The sequence below is a fragment of the Falco naumanni genome, chromosome 5 (genome assembly GCF_017639655.2).
Source record: "Falco naumanni isolate bFalNau1 chromosome 5, bFalNau1.pat, whole genome shotgun sequence".
In the NCBI taxonomy this organism is placed as follows: Eukaryota; Metazoa; Chordata; class Aves; order Falconiformes; family Falconidae; genus Falco; species Falco naumanni.
Window position 1 is genome coordinate 81118329 of NC_054058.1, and position 26492 is coordinate 81144820.

The 26492-nt window shown below is 35.9% G+C and overlaps 1 protein-coding gene across 1 annotated transcript in view; it reads right to left on the reverse strand.

Moving 5' to 3' along the window:
• CTTNBP2 (cortactin binding protein 2) overlaps window positions 1-26492 on the reverse strand; it is a 90996-nt gene that overhangs the window by 32639 nt on the left and 31865 nt on the right. Inside the window, exons 3-7 of the mRNA XM_040596326.1 lie at window positions 23376-23600; window positions 16126-17788; window positions 9287-9490; window positions 3717-3816; window positions 195-345 (exon numbers count right to left, since the gene is read on the reverse strand). Coding sequence (XP_040452260.1) covers window positions 195-345; window positions 3717-3816; window positions 9287-9490; window positions 16126-17788; window positions 23376-23600 — 2343 coding nt within the window. The remainder of the gene's footprint in view (window positions 1-194; window positions 346-3716; window positions 3817-9286; window positions 9491-16125; window positions 17789-23375; window positions 23601-26492) is intronic.

Below are 26492 nucleotides of genomic sequence, written 5' to 3' on the forward strand. Positions count from 1 at the left end.
ATTTTTAGACAATACACAGCTTTAAAAAAACCAGAAACTATAATGAAAAGAACAAAATATTATTTCAAATTACACAGTTTATTGCAGCTTTGAAGAAAACTTTAAATAAATGTTTAATGTAAATATCTCCTACCTGTTTGCAGTTATTCAGTACTACACAAGGCACTTTAACTTTACAAATTATTTTAACTTACACTGGTTTTGACTGTTCGATCTGCTCCACCTTCCAACAATAGCTTAATACAATTGCTATTTCCATTTTTACAGGCCAGGTACAAAGGTGTCTGTCCTCTTTCAGCAGCATGGTTAATATCAGCCTGATACATGATTAATAATTCTGCACACCTACAGCAAACAATAAGGTAGTAAAATCATCTTCTGTTAAACATCCAAAACCTCTTTATAACTTACACCATTTAAATGTGGTTTTTTTTTATGAAGTACTGATTTGATAGACACAGATCTACCTGTGATTTTATCCATCCCATAGTATAAGGTATAATTTCACACACAGGTATAACCACAGAAAATCAGGTTACTTTAAACCCATAAGTCTTAAACTACCATAGCTGCATTTAAAAACTGTGAATGTAAAAAATTTAATTTCAGAAGGCTAATAAAAACCTGATGGCAGCTGCTTAAGAAAAACCTTCAGCTGAGAAAAAAAAGGAACATTGATTTTCAATGACTGATCATTGATTTTTCTGATATTTAAAATAGTTTTAAAAAGAAAAGGGAAAAAAAAAGGACGAAAGCTAGCTTTAGATATCAACAAAAGGGACACCGGTCTAGGGGAGTAACCTGGTGGGGACAGCAAACCAGCTATGGCACTACCTACCACTCACATCCCTGAACGGAGGCTGCTCCAGAAGGATGGCTTGGGTTGTGCTGGTAACAGCTGCTGCATTAGGGAGGACAGAAGATGAGGCAGAGCGCTGCAGAGTGACTCACTAGAGACCAGCATTTATTGGATCCATGTAATGGATCCAAGATCCTGTACTTCCTGCAGTAGATCCAGTTTTCTTTCCAGTTCTTGTGCCAGGGTTGGCCCCCTTTCGCTTCCCAAACCTGGCTTTTCAACGACTCTAAAGACTTTAGAAAAATCTTGATGCCAGTCTATTACCTCTGCAGTTCAAACAAGTGCTGCAAAGATAATTCCATATCTCTCTGGCTCAATATTTATCAGCCCATAAAAATAGAAGGATGTCAACAAGGAAGCCTCAAAGCAATTAATGTAATGCCAAATAACTACTGGTTAGGAGATCATACTATAACAAAGAGGATGACTAAATATTTAAAACAATGTAAAGGTATATATAAGTATATAAGAAATCACAAATTAAAAAAATCACAAGTATTTTTTTTAAAAAAAATATTTGGTAAGCTTTTTTTTTTGTTAGACAATCAATGAAGTTCAAGATAAAATGCAGTTTTAGAAGACAGTAAAACAGATAACACTAATATGAATTACTCAGCTGTGCTTTCTGAAAATGATCAAATCAACAGAAAAAATACGAATAAAAGTAATGCTCTACCTTATCAAATGTCGAACATGTACCCTAACCATACAGTCACAAAAATCATCTTAAGATGGGCTCATAACAAGACAACTCCACAGAGCAAGTCAGACTGAGTTTTAAGTCCGCTATGTTAAAAATACCTGTTTTGTTGTTTTGCATTGTATTTAATGATCCCCGAAATACTATATTGACTTTCGACCTCAAGATCAGGTAAGGTCAACCCAGCCTGGCCTTTTTTGCTTTGAAAGTTTCTCCTAAGAGCATTTTCTGAATTGGTGGTATTACTGAAGAGTCTCAAAAAACTATACTTTTTTTTTTTTTTCCCTTCTGACTATGTAACTAGGGCTGGAACAACAGTATTGTCTCAGTTCAGGAATAAAATTAATGAACACGTCACAGGGGACTGGCTAGCAAATCTAGTGCATACAAGTACTGGGTAATTGATAGTTTAGTGCTCATTAACGCCAGATTCTCAGTGCTGTAGTACAACACAGACTACGCCACACAATGCTTGAAAGGGGACAGACTGTACTACTGCCCAAATTCTGCCTATAAGAAATTTTCTGAGCCAGAACTTTGAAGTGATCAAGAAATCAAAGACCCTGAAGCATTCGTTGTATCCTACATATTTTTTGTCGACCTCGCTATTATTCCATGCTCCCTTTTAAAATTCAGGTTTTGTTTAGTAGCTAAAAAAAGTGAAAGCATGAAAAGTGTTTAAGGATATCATACTAGATAAGTAACTCTAAGGGAAAAAGAATATAAAGTCTGCAACATCATAACACAGCAGATGATATATAGCAAAGTACCGTGAGGGTAAGTCAGAGAAATAAACAGCTGCCTATTTAAACAAAGTCCAAGATACTTATGTTAGCAGAAGAATATGAAGAGTATGTTTTTGGTTTGCCTTGTCAGGTCACATGTACTTTTTACAGATTTTAGGTAAAACACCAAAACATTTAACTTATATGTTTATTTTTGTGCTGAAAACACTTAGTGGGAATCTGCCACCTCTGAATTAAGACTTCCAGTAAAAGATGCCCGTTGGCTGATAAGCTTGAAGTCTTCCAAGAAGTGGCAAAAATTTTTGATGATCCTTATATACTCATGGAAGACCATGAGAAGGACAGGGATCCCGCTCTTCCTCATTGGGTCAGGGCCTATCACAGTATGATAACATTCGAAGACTGAGCCCTATATGTTACTGTATCAGAGTAAAAATACTAAAATGCAGCATTAAAAGAATAAAAAAATTAAAAGATAATCAAACCCAAAGATAACATAAAATGAAGGTAAAGTCTGTAGTACAGATTCCTAGTCATGCTGTTGAAGACTTTCTGCATTTGTAAAATCATTTTATCTAGGTAAGGATGCTCTGGAAGAGGTTATCTAATGGTTGTTGCCAACTTTCAGCTCTGTTTCCTACGGTTTTACGGTACACAGCAAAGCTGCAGAGCAGAAACACATCATCAGCCTTCAGCTCTTCTGACGAAAAGAGGAAAAGGGAGGAAAAAAATCAATCATCTAGGTGAACTGTTCTGTACTGGTTCTCAGTATAAAAAAGAATAAAGTATTTTCTAATCATGCTGTCAAAAAACACCAATCTTTATAATGTTAGGAGCTTCAAAAGTAAAAGGAAATTACTTTAACTACATTTTGAGAAAATGTTCTAGAAATATCCTTTGACTCATAATTTTCTGTTTTTCAAATCTACTTAAACCTTAAAAAAATGTTTTGTTGTTTAAAGTATCCCATTCTATATCACTCAGGAGAATGTTCAGACAAATGTTCTTTTGTCACTGAACATGATAGTTTTCTATGCTTCAAAAAAATCAGTGCAAAAATAATTTTTCCTCCTTCCTCTGTTAATCCTGTATCATGGTTGATAATATGAAGAAAATTAAGAAATTCAAAGGTATGATGGCCACATAGACCAGTATCATACTGTGATTACTAAGAATACATGTGTGTTCAGCAACCTGAAGAGCTGCAATGGGAAACAAAACAAATGAAAAAAATTAAAACCAGAATGGCATATGAATATGAGTTTTAGTAGCTGCTTTCAATAAATGACAGCTAAATGCATTTGGACCTAAGAATGCAAAAGTAATGTAATGAAAAAAGTATATAATATAATGTAAAGAGAATATAAAATTCTGTAATAGTTGACAGGCAAAATCTTAAGACTTCACTTACTTGACATGTCCCTGAGCAACTGCTGAACACAAGGGTGTAAAGCCATTTTTATCAGCAGCATCCACTTGCGCTTCTGCAGTCAGCAGCAATCTCACACAATCTATAAATTCAGGAAAAACATAGACTGATACAACAAAAACAAGTGCTTAAAACTACCAGAAGTTAAAAACTTCTCAAGGGGTAACAGCAGCCAGTCTTTTTCGCTATACACCATACACCTTGGGGAACCAAAGCAGAAGGTCCGGGAGTAGTTTGCAGGAGAGAGGTGAGAACAGACTCCCTGGGGCACCACCACTCCTGCAAAAAGGGCTTGGGTTGGGTTCTACCGGGATCCAAATATGTGCCCATCACTGGCAGCTCCCACAGGGTTAGGTAACATACCTATGAAGTGGGGTATTCAAAGTATCCAGCAGCCTCTAAAGGCAGCACAGTCCCACTGGCAGTCATGTGACCCATCCCAAATACGATGGCCACAGGAGAGATGCTCACAAGCTACACGTAACTCAGGCAGCACACTGGCCAGTCTTCTTTTTAGGACACTTTGACTTAGGATTGCAATGACAAATAAGATAAGCTGACAAACTCAAACCTCCCCAAACCATTCCCATTCATATATTTCCAAAACGACATGCTAAAAATAGTACCAGTTTGATTCCATCATCCTACAGCTAAATTAAGATCATTAATTACACAGTAATTAGACTGCTTTTCATCCACAAATTGGAATATAGTTTGATGCAATTAAGTTTGAAGAAATACCTAATCTGCTTTATATTCTTGAAATTCAAACCAAAATAAAACAAGTCTTTTGTAGCTGAAACTACTACTTTGAAAATAAGCTCAGCTGGGGCACCAGGTATAAACTCCCGAGTTGATTTCTGAGCACGCTTAACGCACTCTGTTCCAGCCCTGTGTAACGTCCTGGAGCCCAGCTTTGCTACTGAAGCTCATTTCTAGATATCAGAAACATTTATTTAGAATTACTGAGAAACCTGACTAACCTGAACCATTCCTGAATGTATTTACTCCTGTTACAATTCTTTCAAATATTAATACAGATGTTGTGGAGTTGATCAAATAAATGATTTAACATTAAGAAAGAAGATTTTTAAACACTATAAATTATTATAATGTAAATTAAGAGTCTTAAATTTTTAAGTAAGTAATCTGATCTGAAATGTCTTTTTTAAAAAAAATAATAAAAAATCGGTTGTCAGTATAAGCTACCAGAACTCCATCTGTAATAATTTTTTTAAAATCATAGAGAAGCTCTCAGTTAACTAACTAACCTAGTATTTCCACTTGTAAGATAATACCAATTAAAATCAAATTATATTTTCAATCACTTTGTAACAGAAAAAATACTCTGCTAACAGTGACATTTTTTTCCCTCTTTCCATTGTCAATCCCAGTCTTACATTAGACAATTAACTTGAAAGTACAGATTCCTGTTTGACAACCTGGAATACTTTTACAGTTTATGAAGGATGTTGAAAAAAAATTTCTTCTAGCAGTTTCAAGTATTTGACTAGAATACTCTTTGGTTTCTTTATAAAGCATATGTTAGCCATGCAAAAGCCATGAAGAACACACAGAACAAGACCACCTTTCTAGAAAGGTATGGTTAACTCATAATTATTGATTGGCAGATCATTCAGGTGGTAGCTTATCTATGTGGAAATACTGTTTCTGATGAAGATCACTGTAAAGAGCTGTTTATTCTCAGGGACAGGTGCAAGCACGAGGAAATACAGCTACTTTCACAAGGCGTACCACGTGAGCGAGTAAGCTCTACATGACCTGTTCTGGTGGCGTACCAAGTAAAAAAAGCAATTATCTCCAAGAAGCCTGGGTCCTCTGGGTGGACTTTTGAATGGGATTTGGAGAAGGGCAATTTGGGTCAGTCCAGACTCATTAACTCTGGTTCACTGCTGTCTGCCACAGAAGTGATCAGCAGTGGAGAGGACTGGGCGAAAGGGCAGGCACAAGACAGACATTGATGCTGTCACTCAGTTCAACGTTTTGGTCAAAGCAAAAGCAAAACATGGAAGCGTTATTAGCACAAACACCTGGAGACTTTACTGCTCTCGACCACAGCTGGGTAGTTAGTTCTTCCAGAGTGCTGGCAAACACCATGCAGATACATCCAGTGGCTCGGCAGAGCTGACTCCATGTAGCTGTATGTCTCTGCACCTCACTCCTTTCTACTTCCCACATCATTCCAGTTTTTCCTATCAATCAGGGCGCCACAGCCTCCAAATACTCAGGACAGAAGAGAATTGATTATACCATAAATGCATATGATTAGCACATAGCTGAGTCCAAAAGATATTATTATTCTCTTCACATCTCAGTTTCAGGAATTCTTATTATTTCACTCTGTCAGCCACCTCGTGTGTGGCAGAGAATGGTCAGGATCACCAACACAATACAGACAAGCAGATATATTAGCTACGTGAACTACTCTACATGTTACCAAGTGCATAACAGGCTGAAGCGGCTCCTGCTTTGTTAATGGATCAAATCAAGGCGGCCTGACAAAACGATCTGTTCAGCTATCCCAATCTAGTAGTTAAAACAGAAAATGAACAGCTTCCTCATGTCCATTCAAACACGACAAAAGTATTTAGCATATATTTTTAGGGTTGAAGTTCTCCGTTTCAGACATGCAGAACTGGGGATTGTGCGTGCAGGAAACAAAGCAGCTGCTATGAGCTTCACACGCTCGAAAAACCCTCAGCTGCAGCTCTCAAAAGGCAACTGTTGAGGAACAGGAAGGCTGCGTGTTTTGCAAATAGGACAGAAGAGGAAAGAATATTTGAGTGCTCTCTTCTCTTGTGTAACTCAATTTTCTCTATAGACTGGGCTGAAAGCATGTAACAGCTGCTGCCACCAGGCTGGTTACAATGTGCTCTACCATTCTCTAGTTACCTATACATCTCAAATACTGTATTTCTTCACTGAAAATGTGTGGAGATCATTCATTTTCCACTCTTTCCAGACTCTCTGCAACATGCTGTTTGTTTCTGAAGGGAGGTACTCATTATGCTGACTCTTAACAAGTCTAGATCTACTCTTTTCTTCTGGCCAACTGTTTCCCAGGAGAAATCAGAAAATCTGGTTAGTTGACTTAGAAGAAAAAAAGGGTTCTTGAAATCTCCAAATCTATTTAGTCACTAACTCCAGGTTGAAAGTATTCTCAATAAATTAAATCATGATGCAATCACCCACCAGGGTAGGCTTATGTGTTAAGTCTTAAGGTTGGACTTGATGATCTTAAGAGTCTTTTCCAACCTAAATGATTCTATGATTCCATGGGGAAAAAAGCCCACCCAGCTAAAAGACAGTAACTTACCATTGACAATCCTACTCAATGGAATGAAAAATTTGTACAATAAATTATTTTATCCTTCCTCAAATTACGTCATTTCTCTCCACCTGGTTAATTAAAAAAATTTTAAAATTCGTTTTTAATAGCTTAAGAGATTTATTCTTATACTTCCTCTCTTAAAGCTACATATTTTTACATAAATCTGTTTTTAAAAGTCTTCACTTTGAACAGCTGCATCTATCCATGCACTTGGAAGCAAACTGCAGGTAACAAAGAAAGGATTACATATTAAATTTAAGCACAAAATCCTTTCTCCAAAAATATTATAAATCTACTACTCTCCTTTTTCATATAATGTACTAAAGAGACATCAATACTGCTGCTGTGTGATTCCCTTATTCAGAATTCATACAACCCATTTAGTCACTATAATGCAATGATTTGTACAACAAAGTGTTTTTCACATCCTGTCAACTCTTAAATAGAAGAGCAACACTAAAACTTTGTAATATATTTTTTGTTTTAAAAAGTAGAAGATACTAAACAATTACAGGATGCATATGCATGTACTTGGTTTTATTATTGTGTTTTCATATTTCTGTCAAGTTCTTCTTATTTGAAATTTTTGACAATAAAACAAGAAACCAAATTGCCTTTGCTGTCAGTAAGAGCTGCTCAGTAACTGTAACTGAAAATCATGGCAATTGCTTCGAAGCATTTTAGGAATACAAGATGAGTAAAGAATTGGGTCAGTTACAGTCTCCCACAAACACCAGCAATGATAAATGGATGTAAGCCTAGAAGAATCCACAGAACATACATCCAGTGAGGGGGAAGAAATAAATCCACACAATATAATAAACATCGATGTTTAATACTAAAGATAAAATTTGCAAGAAAAAAAAAAAGGAAGAAAATAAAGGACCTTTCCAATATTTAAGGGTCTTGGCAACAGCAACGAATCTGTCAGATGAAAAGCCCCAGATGTTCCTACAAAGTAAACCATAGCACCTAGGAAGCAAAGAGAAAATATACCATTCCGAACAGAGGGAAAATTCTTCCTATCCCTGTGGCTGGTAGCAAAATTAACCCTGAACATGTCAGAAAAATGTACAGTATCTGCCTAGCTATGGATTTTGGATTCTAACTTTACTTTGATTTCTAAAATACTTCAGAAAAAAAAAATTAGGAGTAGTCTCTCTAAATAGTATTTTGAACACTGGATCGGGGTTTTACAATTATGTCACTGACATACACATAAATAAATAAAATCACAAAGTACTCCTGAAAGTACTAGCTTTGAAGGTACTATGTTCTATTGTAAAATAAAATCCTGACTTTATTAAAACTTAATGGAATTTTTGTCATTGTCATTTGTCATTTTCACCTTCAGTGTCCAAAACAGCATAATGATATTATTTGCAATATAAGAATTTCGGAGATTTTTACATAGGTAGAAAAAAACTATAGTAATGTGTACGGGAATTTTAAAGAAAGCTGCTGTTCAAAAGCCTTATGTTAACAGCCTGAAAATTATCGCTTGCAGTTTGTATCCATGAAATTTGTATCTGTTATTAACATATGCGCCTCATTTCGTAAAAACATTCATAAAATACGAAGACTGACTGTTGAAAGTTTCAGAAATGCTACCTCCTTGAGACTGACCACTGAGGTAGTGTGGAAAAGGAAAAGAAGAATGTTAACTATCTCAAGTAGAGCCCACAGAAAAAACTAAGACTGTTTCACCTAGTTCAAAAAGAAAGACTATTCATTTTATTTCCAACTAACACACTACTCTGAAATGATCTTCCATAATTTTCACCACTGCTGCAGAAGATCAAAACCCTGGTGATGACCTATTCTTTCCTGCTTAGTTCCTGTAGAGAAAAGTTGTTTCTTTCAAGTTGCCTTTGCTATAAAAAAATCTTTAGTTTGTCACAGAGCATGGGGTGATGGGTGATGATATCTGGCGTTTTTTTATAGGAAAGGAGTGGAGAAGTAGAATGGGTGTTCCTGCAGAATGTTACCACAAGCAAGAATGCTTTCTGTGTTCCATAAGTCTGCCTCCAGAAGCACAGCTTATATATACAATATAGTATTGACTTTTGTCATATAATCTGTATGTCAGTTTCAATTTCACATTTTTAAAAAACCATGCATTTGACCTAATATTAAAAACTTATGAAATAAGCTTTCGCAATTTCACATGAATATTGTAACAAAACTTAGTGTCACTTACCTGTATGTCCATTCGTAGCAGCAGAATACAAGGCAGAATAGCCATCTTCACAAGAGTAATTAATGTCCAGTCCTTCTTCATTAAGCAGCATTGATAATAAAGTGACATTTCCCTGGGCAGCAGCTTGGTGAAGAAGGGTGGGCCTGCCACCCAGGGGGACAGGACCACCACTTGTTAACAAAGGGGTTAGGGAGGAAGACCAGCCTGTGAGTTAAAGCAACAGAAGTTAGATGGAAGACACATAAATAAAGCTCTGCATTTTCTGTGTTCTTTTAAAAATTAAAAAGGATCTTCAAAATGACAGGATTTGTGTAGTATAGCACACAAGGTTTGTGATGATGCTTTGTCTATACATTAGAAGGTGCTCTGAAGAATAAAAACTGCATATAGGGTAACAGTTGTTAATGCAAATGAACAGGATTGTGTTACAAAAGGTTAATGTGAAACTTGTTATGAACTGTAGTAGCAGCTGGTTGTCTCAAAATACTTTATATTACTAAAATTCAGAAACTACCAAAAAGTTTATACAAGTTTTAGTGTAATTTCTGATATGCCAGGAAGGCTTTTTTAAGTATGTACAGAAAGTTTCCAAGAGAAAACACTTTTCATATGAAATTTCATTCTCTTTTACAGCCTTGGTGCAAACTTTAGTATTTATATCTCACCTGCAGTTACACAGACAAACTGCAGAGCCCTTATTAACTTTAAGCATCTTCCAATAAGTTTGCAATAAAATGTAAAAATCATTTACACAAATACAGAAATAAATATATTTATCATTGAACTGTACCTTAAGGTAATGTTCCTTTTACTCAGCAATACTTAAACAATTTATTATAAAATAGTCCGATGTGAATCAATAAGGGGTTATATAAAATTTATGAGCGAAAGCTTTCAAGTCACCCTGTTAAAAAACAATATTCAATTCAAAGCTCTGAAAGCTTAGGAGTTATCTTGGTTAAACGTTCATTACTTATCAGCTTTATTAGGGAGTTTGTTAAGAATATGAAACTTGCTGCATAAGGCATAGAAAATTTTGTGCATTCTTCTTTGATTAAGGACTGCAAAAAAAAAAAAAATAGGAGAAAGATTTTTTTTCTTATTTTCACTATTACCAAATTCTACTTTATATATTTCTCTTGAATAAATTACTTTTTATTCTGTGGCCACATATAAGCTATTATATGAGGCTGAATTCTGACAATACAAAGCAAGTTTACACAGCTTTTACTGTGGTTCTGCAACACCCAAGACAGAAGAGGAGCTGCAGGGCATTACCTCCAGCTCCATCAAGCTGATAAACGTGCTATCCAACCTCCAGCATCTAGCACTAGAAAAAGCATGTAGTAGTAGCTCTACCATGCTGGGATGATCTGCTCTATTATTCTGGAAAACCAAAATTATAAAATGGAAGTTCCCAACAGAATTCTATAGGAAAAATAGAATTGGGAACCTTGCAAGATCCGGACAAATTTTAACTAAGGTCCAGACTTATACAACAATCCATCATTTGAGCAGCCCCAATGAGGAACACGTAGTTTGATCAAATCAATAAAAATAAATGCTTGGAGTATTTTCATATTTGATTCTAAAGTAAGCTACATTTGTCTCAAATTAAGTTTACTAGTTTTTTATGTAAAGGAAATGTATTTGCAGTATTTTCATAACATTAGCTTATTATTCAACTAATTTATTTGATATTGACTACAAGAAGTCATCACTACAGCTATGAAGTTACCCTATAAATCCCACTTTAAACCAATGATAAACTGTAAGGTTAACTCCATCCATCTTTATGTAACTTCAGTTCTGAAGCTACCTCCTGATTATTAATACGCTTACTAATATTTATTTCTCCAATATTTTTTATCAGAGGATTTTGAGTGTTTTCTGAAGTTTGTAAAAAACCCCAAGCAATATACAAAGTAAACTACATCCTTCAGATGGTAAAAAAATATATTTCCACTTCCAATATTCAAGAACAGTTAACTTTTATGAAATCCCCAAAGGTCTGAAGATTATTTTTTGTTCTTCCTTTCCATTATAAAAGTGTGTTTATTTTTCCAAACTTATGTTATTCTTTGAAACTAACTGTGCAGCAGCTGTTACTATATATAAAAATATAAATATACATGTTTTTAAAATAGTATTCCTGTATTTTTTACTGTCTTGCCATGGTAATTAACTGATAGTGGACATTGCTTGCGTGGCACTCCAGATGCTAACACTCTTTGTTCAAGTTATATTGGAATTATCTGGGGGAATCTGTGGAGCCTGACACTAAGATTTAGATATGAAGTTCACTTTGCCACGCAGTTTTGTAATGTAAATAGTATTTCTGAGTTCCCTTCCTTATTGAAAATAGTTTAGGTTTTTTGGTATTGCTTTTTTGTTTTTTTTAAAGCATCATTAACAGAAATGCCAAAATAAAAGGATTTTGTGTGTGTGTGCCATATGTGGTATCTTAACTTTCATTTCAGCTTCCTGAAATGAAGAATATGTTGTTGCAATTCAGCGATGAAATCCATTATCATCATGATGATGATGCTGTCCCATCCCTGGAAGTGTTCAAGGCCAGGTTGGATGGGGTTTTGAGCAGCCTGGTCTAGTGGAAGGTGTCCCTGCCCGTGGCAGGGAGGTTGGAACTACATGAAAGTTAAGGTGCTTCCAACCCAAACCACTCTATGATTCTATGAGGTTATCATTGATGAAAACCTTCTACTGAAAAAGATACAAACCCCAGGTAGTAACATAAACATAACTTTAGCTTCTATTATCAATGTAAAACAATACAATAAAGCTGAATTAATCCAACTGAATACACCAACATTAGAAAATACCAATAAATAAGGTATGCCATTACAGATGCAAAAAGTTAGAAAATATGAATCATCTGTGAAAGCTTGTAGGGCATGCAGTGATGAAGGGCAGAGGGATAGACAAAAACAGCTTCTGGCATCAGCTTCAGAATGTGAGATGGTTAATTTCAGAGCCTAGATCAGTCCCATACACCCCCCACCCCCCCACCCCCCTGCTTTTATCTTTGAAGCCAATTGTATAGAGAATAAATCAATCATTATAGAAACGAGCAAAATAAAAAACATACTTCATTGAAGAGTGACACAGAAAGCGCAAAACCAAGAAGAAAGTGAAAGCAGAAATCCCAGGGGTATGAAAATCCAACTGCCTAGAATCGTTTCCATTTTGAAGTCTTACAGCCATTGAAATGTAGAAATCCAAACAGAGCAGAAGCATTTTGGCACTAGTTCAAAGGCTGAAGTTAAAGAAAACACTGTTGCAGATTTTTGAATCAGGGCATAAATGTTCATTGTAATTTCTCTATGTACATTCTGTTCAACATTAATCACAAAAGCTCATGTCTTTTTGTACCAGGGATGAAAAAAGCAACATGCAGTACAATGCCCGATCTCTAAAACAAGGTACTGTCACATTAATTTAGCAGAATGCGTAACTGAAAGAACTGCTGCTGTGATTTTAAGTTTGCTCTTAATAGTTGCTCTTTCCAGAACCAAGACACAACAGCTGCTATGTTCTTAAAGCTAGGAAAGTTTTAAAATTAATAAATAAAATACTTTAGTGATTAGGCTATTATCAAGTCTGACTCCACAGTAAGAAGAAAGAAACATGGATGTATTGACAAAAAAAAAAAAATTCTTTCAATGTGTTTTTTCATGTTAAATTTGTTTTGCACTGTTTAAAGAATGAACAAATTCTGATTGAAGCTCACTACTTCCTATACAATAAAATACGGATAAGATTTCACCATGCTCTGCTTTAACTGAAAGCAAAATTGAAATTCTAAACATTTTTCTGAAAAAAGTAAGTAAGACAGATTAAAATATACCAGAATATTGATAAAATAACTGAACCTGTGCCTAGAGGGCATGAAAATGCAGATATGGTAAAGAGGTTTCAGTAGCATTTATAGCTTGTTAGATGTTGCTCACTTCAAGAAAAGTCATACTTAAAAAAGCAACTGAAAAAAAGAAAGTGAATAAGTTACATGAATTCAGGCATTACTGACCCCATTATCTTAATGAAAATGGTGTTATTAAATTTGGTTTATCTTTTCTAAGACATACATATTTATAAAATCTATTTTTTTCTCTCTTCTCAGCACAGAATTTTGAAGGAAATATCTTTCCATGCTTGCATAACATCTGTTGCTCAAAGTTTATTTAGTTCTGAAGTTCGCCAGAACACTTGGACAAAACAGATTAATATTCCTTAAAACCTAAATAAAATGAGATTGGAGAATATGTGCAATAAAATTTAAGCATTAGTTTGGGTAAAAGACAAAGAAGCTCCTGAATATTTACTTGAATATGGCAGATAAAAGATATTAAACTTCTTTGAGCCTGTTTGTGGTCAGTCAAGAAGGGATATTAAAATAACATATCATAACAAGAAGGGATATTAAAATAATGTTATTAACAAAATAAAACAGCAGACCACTAACTAGAGTTTAAGCAATCTTTCCTTGCAGACTTCTGATTATGGGATACGTTTCCCATTTGTAATTGCAAAAATTCAGAAAAAGCACCACCACTTACAAAATACTAACAGAATCAAATGTTCAGAGCAAGGATTATAAGGGGATTAAATGAACCCAAATGTTTCCATCCCTCCCCAAAACAAGCAAATGGACTCTAAATGAAGAAAGGCAACCTGAACACATAAACCAGCACAATTAAAAAACCACCAAAACAGTTTTTGAAAAAAAATTCCTGTCTTTGAGAATTACCTCTGAGAACTGTCACAAATTTCATAAGAAACACAAATTGACTATTTGGTGGAGGAGCCCTGTTTAAAAGGCTGTTCTCCGAAGGAAAAAAAAAAAACAACAACAAACTTTGAAGCACAAACTAAAGCAATAACAATACATGGAGTTATGAAGTCAAGTGGTGGTAATTTCATTTTTAACATAGAAGATTTATTTTTTAAAATATTCAAAACCTATCTCAGATGAATACCAAACATCATCTACTTAATGTAATACTAACTGAAATAATACAGCCTGATTCATGCTAATAGTATTTGTGGATGACAGCCTCTTGCCTACAAAAACTATTCACTTTGAAGCTGAATCTGTCAATAATTTGTTGTATGTAATAAAATCTTAAGATATTTTTTTTTTTGATGAAATTTTAATTCCATTATGGAACATAACAGCTGCTGAAGGTAAATGAGGTTTGGGGAATATCTGGAATACTGGCATACCAATGATTTATCTGACATGGCACTCAGACTCAGCAAGGAATAGAATTTAAGATGAAAATTCAGGACATCCATATGAAAAACAGCCAACTAATGGGCAGCCATCAAATCCCATGGCTGTTAACTCTGAGACACAGTAGACAAATAGAATATAAGATTTCTGAGCTCATATTTTCATGGCACAGTTCAGAAAGGAGAGAGGATTCTGACAGCATGGTACACAGCCAAGCACTAAAAACATGACTAGGTTACACCAGAAACATGAAGAAAGTCTTCAGTGAAGTGGAAAGGGAATAAAAATTCCTGAAGAATGTGAACTGTAAGTTTGCCACACGCTGCTTTTGGAACAGCTTCCCCAAGACTGGTGAGCGAGTTCAGCTGCCTTATCAGACAGCACTGCAGCTACCAACAGAAAGTCATTGGTTGTGTGATGGAAGCAGAAGCAGACCAGCTGTGCACAGGTTTTATACCCTATAGATGATGATGATACAGGGACTAAAGTTATGAGGGACAGAGGTATCACAGCTGAACTGAGAATAACTGTTGAAAATTTGAGACCATTCATTCTTCAATGCTGATGAAGGTCTGAAGTGTTCCATAACTGTGTGTCTGTCTTCCTCACTGCAGTGCCAAGTCAGGCTAAAGGGCTTCTACTAATGTTCTGGTGATATTGATTGCAGGAGGGAAATATGTTGACAGAAAGTTTTATAGGAGATCTACAATTAGCCGAAAGGTAGATCAGGGCTGCCTTTGTTCATTTAACTGCATCAAGAAGATACCCTTAAGTTGGCAGCACATTAATCACACAAAGTCCCCACTGCAATGCAAAATGAATAGCAGATAGCCCCATTGACTACAGACTTCAACCTATCAATATTTAAACTCTCCAACAGCAACCCTTTGCTGAGATCTGTTGAAGTAAACCTGTGAGATGCCATACACAAGTATTAACAAAGCCTACAACTAAAATCAGAAGAACTACAGAAAAACTGAAACGAAAATAAAAGATATTCTATATATACGAAGTGATATATTTGAAACTGCACTGTTATCCAGGCAATTATATACCTTAACGTGCAACCATCTAATGCCAGAGGAGAATACAGTAGCCCCGGCCATGACCTATTTTCTAACAGATTCACGAAGCACTGAAATATATATTCCATGTAAGATACTACTGGCAGAGGTAGTTTTCAAAACATTATTTCAGACTGAGAAAGCATTTTGAAGTCCAAAAATAATAGCATTCACCAAAAAAATCCCCAAACCAAACTAAAAACCAAACAAAAGAAGGAGTTTCTTTAGTATACCATAATCTGCAGCCCACTTACTTTAAACATTACTCGTCTTTACCTTTAAGAAAAAAAAGCCTTCAATTTGGAGACCTCCTTCAGCAAGCAAACTAATTTATAATGTTACTAAATCAGCAAAAGAATTCCCATACCCCTGGAATGTGGAAAAATATAAATGAAATTTTCAGCTTTTAGAAAGTAAAAAAAAAAAAAAAGAGAAAGGTATAAAAAGATAAAGCAAATGAGAAACATATAGGAAAACCAAAACATTTTAGAGGGAGATGGTTTGTAGCATATCAATCCCTTTACCTGATGCTGTTACCAGGAGGCTGTCTGAATCACATGGTCTACAGGATGAAGCACTAACAGGGTTTATGGAGGAGCTACAGGCAATGGTGGTGGGAATGACAAAGGAATTTTCTGAACATGCAGGTTGGTTCAGTCCAGGGAAGTGGGAAGGCCAGGCACCCACCTGAGATGAGGCTATGGCTGGTATGGCACAGCCTGCAGGTGCCACAGATAAATCTATAGCAGGTTTTGGTGGCAGCTGAGGTGAGGACTTAGAAATAATTTCCTCATTTATTACCCTGATTCCTTGTGGTGAACTTGAAAGAGGTGAGGTCACGGTTTTGCTGTCAGTTTTTGTACCTGTATTTGGGGATCGACTACTATCCATTAAAACTTTAAGCTGTGGGTGTGGTGGAGAAGGAGTTTGCGAAAGCCCTGGTTTTTTGGGAGGAATAGGTGGAGGGTTTCCTCTGTCAATCCTTGATACGCTGGGAGTCTTTAAATTCATTCTACCAACGGGGGGGTAAGTGCCAACTTCCATTGAATGTGATGTCCCCGGCCGTGATGGAGCACCACTCTGAGGGCTTGTAAATCTTGAAAGGACTTGGGTAACAGTATTCCGAGCTACCTGTTTGGAAACTAGGTTATCACGGCTCGTAGGGGATACGTCCCTTGAGGGAGGGCTTTGGGTTGTGTTTCCATTTTGGTCTTGATCATTTGCATTCGCTTGAAATCTAAATCTAGCTGCTTGGATGCGTGGATTTAGGCCTAGATGCCCAGTAGTGTTGGCAGACGGTGAATGCAAACTGTGCATAGATGAAGTGAGTGAGGAATTCTGAGCTGCGGCAGTGGGTGCTGCAGGGGCGCAAAGGGAAGTACTGTTTGAAAAAGGGGGAGTGCTACTTGGTAAATCAGGTGATGAGCCTGTACTTGGTCCGTTTTCCTCAATTCTGTTTTGATTCTGTGTAAGAACAGGAGTCGTGGGAGGGACAAGTTCACTAGATGAAGATTGTCTATCAATGACAGGCTTCACAAATGCTGCATTGGCACACACATTCATTTTTGTATTGCCAGACACTAGTGGGTTCACTGTAGACGGCTTTACAGGTACAGTCAAAGGCAACTTCTTAACATTTTCTGTGCTACTGTCCATCACCACAGTATCTGTTTGGCAGGCAACAGTTCTTGAACTTGGCTCTTCTGTTTCAACAGAAACAGAAACAAGACTCCTATCTTTATTCTTATCTTTATTTTTAAGAGAAAGATTAGCTTTACTTTCATTCTCTTTTTTTAATTGCTCAATCATTTTGACCATTTTATCTCTCTCTTCTCTGAGGTCACTGGTGTGTGCTTCCTCTCTATGAAGTTTGGCACGCAACTGCTCTCTCTCTGTGTCAAACTCAGACAGCTGCTTTTCCATTTGAGCTTCCATTTGTGTGCTCCTTTGTTTCTCAGCTGCAAGTGACTCCTCCAGCTCGGTAGCTTTTTTCTTTTCCTCTTCAAATTTTGACATCACTTCTTCCAGTTTCTGGGCTTCCTCTACAATTCGGCCAGACAACTGCTTACACTCTTTCACTAGCATCAATACTACATGCTTGTTCTTTCCTCGTTCTTCTTCAAGACGAGTGGATAGCTTTTTATGCTCCAGCTCAAGATTCTGTAACTGAGATTTTTCCATTTCCAACTGTAAGAAATCATAAAGAAAAATTCTCATTAACAAGATAAAGACTTTGAACATAACCTCATATTAACCTGACATCGATATTTTAACCTTTGAGAGTATGCCTGAAATAACCTGTCTGCCCCAGGGAAGTGATTTGTGATATCTAACACAAGTGCTATAATTTTACACAAGCAAAAGAAACAGATCAGCATCTCTAAAGAGCAATTCAGAGACCAACTAAGTCCAGCTATTTTCCTCTGTTAAAAACAGAGAGACTCTCCAAAGTTATTACATGCTTTTGATTCCTGAGTGAGGAGCTATCTGTTCTCCAGAAATTAGATATAAGACATCACAGAAAGTCTTCTTCTCAGTAAAGGAACCAGACACAAGCAAGAGATGAGCTTTGCAAAAAAACTTTGAGCCCAGAAATGAAAGGTTTAGGTTTTAGGTCTTCATCAGATTAAAGAAGATTAGGGTTGAAATACACAGTCCATCATGCCCATAAGACATTCATTTCTGAGACTTTTTGGCACAGGCACAAATACCTTCCTGTACTTCTCAACAGCAGAAGGTCTCACTGACATAGTGATGTATAAACTATGTTATAAGCTAGAATCAAAAATCTACCTACTATGGGCAGCTAATGGATAAGAGTAATTTTTCCCCTCATTCATACAGTCATCGCCTCTAATTCATCTTGTTTGCTGATTATGCTTTCATTCAAAGACCTTGTTCTAGAAAAGTGCTGGAAAAATAAGTTAATGCACCATTTTATAAAATGCCTACTAGTAATAATGTAACCTAAATTGCTTTGTATTTCCCAAGCAAACTTTTACACGGGTCAAACCACAACAAAAGAAAACCTGATTTCTTTCTTCCTGCTCCTCCCCTCACATACTGATGCAGTAGCTTCCTATACGGCTTAGCAATAGCCATATTTAGGGCATTAGCAATAGCTATGGCATATCTCCTCTCAGTCAATGCTTAAAATACTTTCTTGGTTGCTAGATGAAACCAGACAGACACACAGGCAAAAAACCACCCAGGCACTACAATAAAATAGTTTTTCAGAAGCCTGTTGCTACAGCACGCTATTCCCTGCCCTCTCCAATAGCAGATGAAATTTCTTAGCTCTGGAAGCTTTTTCCACTGTACGTGTGTCTACAATTCATTTTTAACTAAACAGCAGTTAAACAACAGCTAATACAAATACCATTTTTAAGTAACAGTTTTGTTACTCTCCAGTTACACCATAGAGTAGGGTTGACACTCATGCCACCAAGAGGTGAGCACAAGAGACAGAGAGTTTGCAGTTGTAATAGCAATAAATCCCACCTGCTATAGGTCATTGTCCTCAGGATAATTTTTTCGCACATGATAAGTAAAACCTCATATGCAAGAAAACACTTAAAAATTAAGGCAAGTGAAATGACATAGAGAGAACAAACAATATATCCTGCATGAATTTACACTTACAGATAAACACGAGTCTCAGTCTCCTGACATTTCTAACCATACTACCTGACTGTAAATTTCTCTCCCATTTTCTTCAGAAGAATGGGAAAAAGCATAAAGAGGTGATGGCAATATTGATGTGATTTATCTTATAGTAATAGTAAAATTTGTTCCTGAAATCATACCATTATCATAAGAAACAGTGAACTACGAGCAAGAGATCACTATGGGAAATTATACCTATATTATAAATGACACCTTAGCTTCAGATGTCTCAAAAACTGTTTTGCAGTGGAGGGGCTCCACTGGGGTTTTAGAGCTTCATCCCAGGTTAACCAATACACTCTGTACAATGCATTCCACAAAACCAAGTTCACTCTTTCTTAAAAACAGTGTTAAATATATAAAAAATAAGATATGGCATTATTAGCCATTGCTAAACAAACAGTATCAGTATCAACTCTTCTGTTACGTTAATGACAGTACAGCTGCAAACTAAACTAACAAGCTATGATGACGACACTGTATTAAGAACATTCATAGTTCTTCACCTGTAGAAAAACTGGTTTTTTTCCCAAGCATTTCATTGGTTTTTTTCAAAGCATCCAACAGCATTTGGATGCTTCACAAGTATTTCAAAGCAAGTGGAGCACCCAGCAGTAACAGCAAAGCATTCAACAGTTTCTTTTTTGTTAAAACAGATACAGAAATCATGAGAAATATATATGACTTCTAAAGCTTGACCCTGCAGTAAGATTATAGTGAAAATATTTTTTATCAAGATTTTCTACACTTTGTTATTCCTCCATTTTGCTTTCAGATGAGGGACTAGTTCTATAAATTAACTGTTGTGAAATTACATTACTTCCAAATAATCACAAGCAGATTGTAACATATAACTGGGATGAAATCAGCTTTGGAACTAGCTGTAATTATTTATGAGTTTATGAACTAACTATGACCTAATTTTTGCAGTGTACTAACTATATGCATATACTAAATCAGTAATGTAAACATGTGGAACTGTGTCCAAGAAGGATTTAAAAGGGGTGTAAAAAAAAGGATACTGAGAAAAATGATACTGTCCCACAAATAACTAACCAGCAAAGGCCCTTCAAAGGTGAGAGACTGAGTGCATGCCTTGTGAAAAAACGCTGAGGGAGTTTGGCTTGCTTCGTCTAGTGAAAAAGCCTGAGGATGATCTAACAGCAACATACCACTCCTTTTGAAGGGTCCTTACAGTGATGACAGAGTCAAGTTCTTGGTAGTGGCAGATGGGGCCCCGGAACAAGACGTTAACATGAAAAATTGTCCTTTAAGGGGCTTAGTCATGGAAAAAAGTTCTTCACAAGGATAGTAGTGCAGAAAGGCTGCAGTATTGCCATTCCTGGGGGTCTTCAGCATTCAGAAAGACAAAGTCACAGATAAACAGATGTATTGCTGGTGACAACTTGCTTTAAGCACAAAGTTAGATGAAATCACATCAACTGGCCTCTTTCAACCAACATGTTTGTCTGTCTTTGAATGTGCATCCCGATATTAACTTCTCTGCAAACTATTGACAAAAATCAGGAACTGTCATTTTGATTACCTGGTTTTGAGTTCCCAGGAAATTAATTCAAAATTAAGTTTGATAACAGCTCCAGAAAAAGCATTCAAAGATATGGAAGAGGATAGAGACTTAACACAAAGCAGATGACATCTGGGGATTAGGCTTTTGGTATATGGTAAACTTATGACTGACAGTCATTTTGTGCGTGCCCCTTTTTTTCTACATTCTGGGACATTGTTATGACTTGTCTTTTATGATCAAATAAAAATTTTATTCAACTAATGTTTTTAAGGTCACTACATTCACAGTTAACAAGTCCCCAGGAATAAAAGTTCGGTCTGAGCCTGTTTAAGGTCCAGTAATTTCCAAAGACGACAAACACAGCTGTACACCTACTTCATTACTTAGTGTAAGAGCGAGACCGTGAGGCAATTCCAAACACAAAGATAGAGGCATCACACATTTAGAGAAGGAGGAATCACTCTTGGAGGGAGGAGGTGCAGCTGGCTCTGTATTTCGGTCACATTTGTCTAGGCTTAACTGTGGTTTTTCTTCTTACATTGGGTCACTTTACCTTGTCAAACATTTCTAGAAATCCCTCAAAATACCTTCACTACTCTTTTCCACACAGGGATATGAGACATGAAGAATAGACTTGAAAATGTGGAACTAAGGGAAGGTAAAACACTGGACAAATGGTTTGTGAATGAACTGAGATGGTTGAGAGATGTGTCATCTGTCACCACAAACCCAAAAGAGTTAAAAGAGTTCCCTCTCCAAATAGCATTTGTCTTTAAAAGAGGAAGATGAAAGTTCTGCAGACAGTCATGCACATGGCTGCTCAGCACCATGTAGTTTGTTTTCAAATCCTGTGTTATTTAAATTTCCTATTTGTTACAAGGAGTAAAATGGTAGAATTATAATGATACATTTTCAAAGAACATTAGTTTCTTTCAAGTGTAACACTTTCAAGTTTAGCTTGAAAGTTATAGACTAGGTTTGAGTATACTAGGGGTTTAGGTACTTCTCAAAGTAAGAATCAAACTGCAAAATAAATTAAGATCAAACTATTTAAAATAGTGATTAAAAAAAATTATCTCATGTATTCTTCTAGGAAACAAAAGACGAGCATACAGATACCGACTTTGGTAATAAACCTGGGCTAAAAAAAGGACAAAACAGAATTTACATATCAATACCCAGACTTTGAGACACGTTCTCAATATTGTAAGCTCATCTTACAGGCATGTATCTGTCCATATACTAAAAGCCAGAGATAGATGAAGAATTTAGGAGCAAGAAGGGACTTGTCGCCATGCTCTGAAACAAGAAACTAACCCAATTGTCCAGGCAGTTGTGTCAGTGTCTCTCCCAATATCATTCTTCAGTCAGAATTAGGAAGCTTACTCGCTCACTTTTATGCTGAGACAATCCCTTCTCCAAAATCTCAATTTACTTACAAAGCATATAAAAAAGAAAACTAACATTTAAGAGCCGTCAAAAAGAAGTGCTAGGTAAGTAACAGTTCACTACACAGGCCATTGCACTGTTTCAAGACTCATGTATCATACATACAGTCTAGTATTATTCATGCATTTTGTTTTTCTGAAGTTTTAACAGAGAAGGGATGCTTAAACTTAACAATACAGCTAAAATAACAAGAAAAGGTTTGCTGAATTAATTTAAGCATGTATTTCCAGCATACTTCCAGTACTTTTGTGTGTATGTTATTTCCCAAAGAACAATTAATACCAAAATCAATTTTATGTCACTTGTCTTAGCATTGTTGGATTTTTTTTAAACATCAATATGAAACTGTCACCAAAAAGGTATTTCACAGCTACTGAAGACATTCTACCCATCTTATACCCAGTGAGGCCAATTCAATGCCTACTCTTTTATACTTATTCCAAAATGCCTGGTCTAGATTAGCCCATTAAGTTACTGTTCCCCTCTTCTCTCTCAGAAACCCCTCTCCAACATATGCATATTTAGCTATGCCTTAGGAATGTATGACTTACGTATTAGTGAAATACATGCAACCAACCATTCCCTTTCAAAATGACATTGTTTTATCTTCAATATGAGCCTTTCTTTTTGCAACATACTTGTTCCAAAGTATATTTTTCTTTACAGCAATTTTCTAAATATATAAAAAAAGTATTTTTTACAGTTATAATTTATTTTTACTGATTTATGAAACAGAGCCACCTAGTATAAAATGCAAATAAATTATTTATTTTATGCTATTTAGGTTAGAACAAAAATAACAGTAGCTTCTCTAGGCTTCAGTGGTGTTGGTTTAAAAATGTATTGTGATGATGCTTTCTCAGCTCATGCTGAGTTATCCACTTGTATACTGCATCGACTTGTACCAGTTATACTTCATTATTCCAGAAGTAGAGCTAAATTCACGGAACAAATGAGATGTGTGCACACAAAATATCACCAGAAAATCAGCACCTCACTATATATGACCATTAAGGATAAAATTTTAACACTTGCAATGATAACCAAGTTGGACAAAGATGCAAATTAAAAAAGGGGCATGAAAGAACAAGTCAGGACAGGGAAAAGGAAAAAAAGTTAGTAGCAGGATACCTTCTTTTGTCTGTTTTCAGCAGCAGCCAACTGAGCTGACATTCTTTCTTGCATTTTCCTGCAGTGAGCCATAACAGCTTCTAAAATGGACAGAGGGTTCATGCATATTGGCTTCTTTTCTTTTTCACCAGCACCTGCCTCAAAGTCTCTCTGAAGAGCCAGAAATGGGTCACTCAGATTAAATCTTCCATATCGCTCCTGGATAAAAACCTCTTTGCGCCGGGCCTAACAAAAACCACAAACAGACAAAAATAAAACTAAATGCATGCTTTGGAGTTCATCCACACATAGAAGAGATCTAAACCACAGGGAAAGTTATGTTACTTATTTATGCTTTTTTAATATTTCCTTTAGGTATTCATTTACAAGCTCTAAAAGAAATAGTCAGATACGCTGCACACAGATTTCATTATAGTCAATACAACTCACTACATAAAAAACATGCCCCCTTCTCAATTCAACACAGAAATACCAATCTGGATCATTGTCAAAAGTATCGTGAAAATAACAACTTGTAAATTGGCTGATACACAGAGAGGAAAAGGAAGAAAAACATTCTAAAATAAAGTTTTCTATTTCTGTATATTAAAATGATGCTAGTAAAAGATATGAAAACATGCTTTGGGTGTTTACTGCAGTACCAAAATAAATATTTTTTAAATAAAAAAATCTGACAGTATGTTTATACATACAGAGATTTTGGTAAGTAATAGCAGACAAGCAGAGAGCAAAAATACCACCATGACTTATCTGAAATTAAGACATTTCCCATATCTCTGTTGAGGAAGAAATTAATGATCATGTTTCTCCATACCTTTATTTTAAAACATAATTATATTTCCAAACTACAGTACAACACATCATTGTCATAACAAAAAATAATTAAACAATAAAGGTCACAGGTAGTTTTGCTTGACAAATTTTTGGTTCTTCAACCCAACAAGAAAACAAGATCAGTTTCAGAGAAGGTATTTTTATACATTCAATACACAGTGCACAGGACGGCCACAGATAAGTACCGACTTCTAACAATATTAATAGAAAATATTGTTCCAAAATCTCAGGCTTAAGACCCATCTAATTTGTGGGGGTAAAAGAAAACCAAACCAACCAACCAAAAAAAACCCAAACCAAAACCAAAAAAACACCAGAAAGATCCAATTATTTCTAAAATTTTGTTGTGGTGGTTTTGTGCTTGCACATATAACAGAAAGCAGAATGTAGACAGCCAAACCATTATAGCACAGGTTTTGGAAGAAAATTAAGATTTGTTTCTTTAAAAATTAAAAGAGTCACCAGAAGAGCTCTTTGAAGAAGTAAGTCTCAAAAAATCGGAAAAAAACCTAAACAAAACAGTGCATAGAAACACCATCAGAAAAAGGAATCTCTCAAAAAATGGATACAAGATTTATTCGTGATTAGGTTCAAATTCAGTTTTGAATAAGCAAAAAAGAGGATGAATAAGCCATTTCTGAGATACAAAACAGGAGATACAGGCCTAATGGTTACCAAATAGATTCATAAATCATTTGGAAAGCTTGAAGAAGCTAAAACTGAAACATACGTAAAGATCATAAAAGGTAACACACATTTCAGGGCATGAGAAACCAAAAAAGAACATAAGAACTATGTTAGAAAAACTGTCCAGAGACTAACTACAAATAACATACCTTAGTGAATGCCCAACTTTTCCCTATATATTGTCTGCAAAATTGAAATGTTGTGGGAAATCAAAAGGTAAAAGAGCATTTGACTGCAACAGAAATGAGTGTGCCTACATATTCTGATGCTTGAAATACTTTTAGTCTATTTTTCAATTTGATAGTATAAATAGAACTTGAAAATATTTATAAAAAACCCAGGCCTTTGGGGCATAACTTTAGAAAAAGCTCACAGAGTTCATTCAGACTGAAAGTATAGCTAGGCTTACAGAGTCAGGTAATAATTGGTTGAAGAGACAAAAATAAGCTGATAGAACCTTGGGTTTTTTTATAAATTGCCTTGCAAGTAACCCCTAATTAGTCTAATATTTTAATCCCTTAATTTTTAACTTAGATTTTAAATTAAAATAAGATAAAATAGATGGTTTCAAAGGTAATATTACAAAGCCAGGTGGGGAGGGGCTATATTTGTAGCTCCTGGTTCCATAGACTGAAGTTACAGGACAGTATGCAGCTTAGGAATTCAACCTTCATGTAAAAGAAACAATCAAAACCAAAAACCTGACCCTAAATGGATTAGAGTGCTAAGCAGCCAAACAAGATGACAAACCCAAGCAGGTTAAGAATATTAATGGAGATGGAGGCACAATCTATATATAAATTATCAGCAGTGTAAAAGCCACTTAGTTTATACAAAGAAAGTGAGCCATGAAAGTAAAGGAAAAACCACTGATGTAGCAGCTCAGCCGTAAACAACAAAAAAAGACCACCAAAGCCCCCATCCTTCAATCCAGAGGCCAACAGCGAAAAAAGAAGCCAAGCAGATTAACTGATCTCACAGGCAAAGGCAACCACTCATGCTTTTAAGGAAACACAGTTAGACAACCAGTGAAATAATGTGTATTTTCCAATTTTTCTATGACCAGCACATGCTGTACGCATGCAATATGAATGTATTTGATATGTTCTCTAACATGCACAGCTATTAACAGAACAAGCAAGGAAAAGAAAGGTTCAGCGTCCACCTGCCAAAATAGTAACAGGATGGGGTGCCCAGATTCATTAAATAAGGAAAAGATGAAACTACATAGAAGAGTTGAGCTTCATCCCAATGAAAATCAAAACAATCTGCTGGCATTAAGAATTAAATGGCTACAGGAAAATCTGAAAGCTTAAGACTGTCAAAAAACCAATAGGTCTTGAACAGCACGTGGTTTGGGATGACAGACCCTGTAGGGCTGAAGGCATAACTATATACCCTCAAGCACAGGATAAAACAGACTGGCGACTCTCAAACCATTAACAGCCAAGTTGTGTCAGGATGCTTCCAACTCAAAAGGGAGCTAAATGCAAAATATTAAAGCAATGTTTACATGTTTCTATACAAGAACTAAACATATAAAATAAAGTTATGGGATGAAGATGCATGATTTCAAATGAAGATACCAGAATAAAA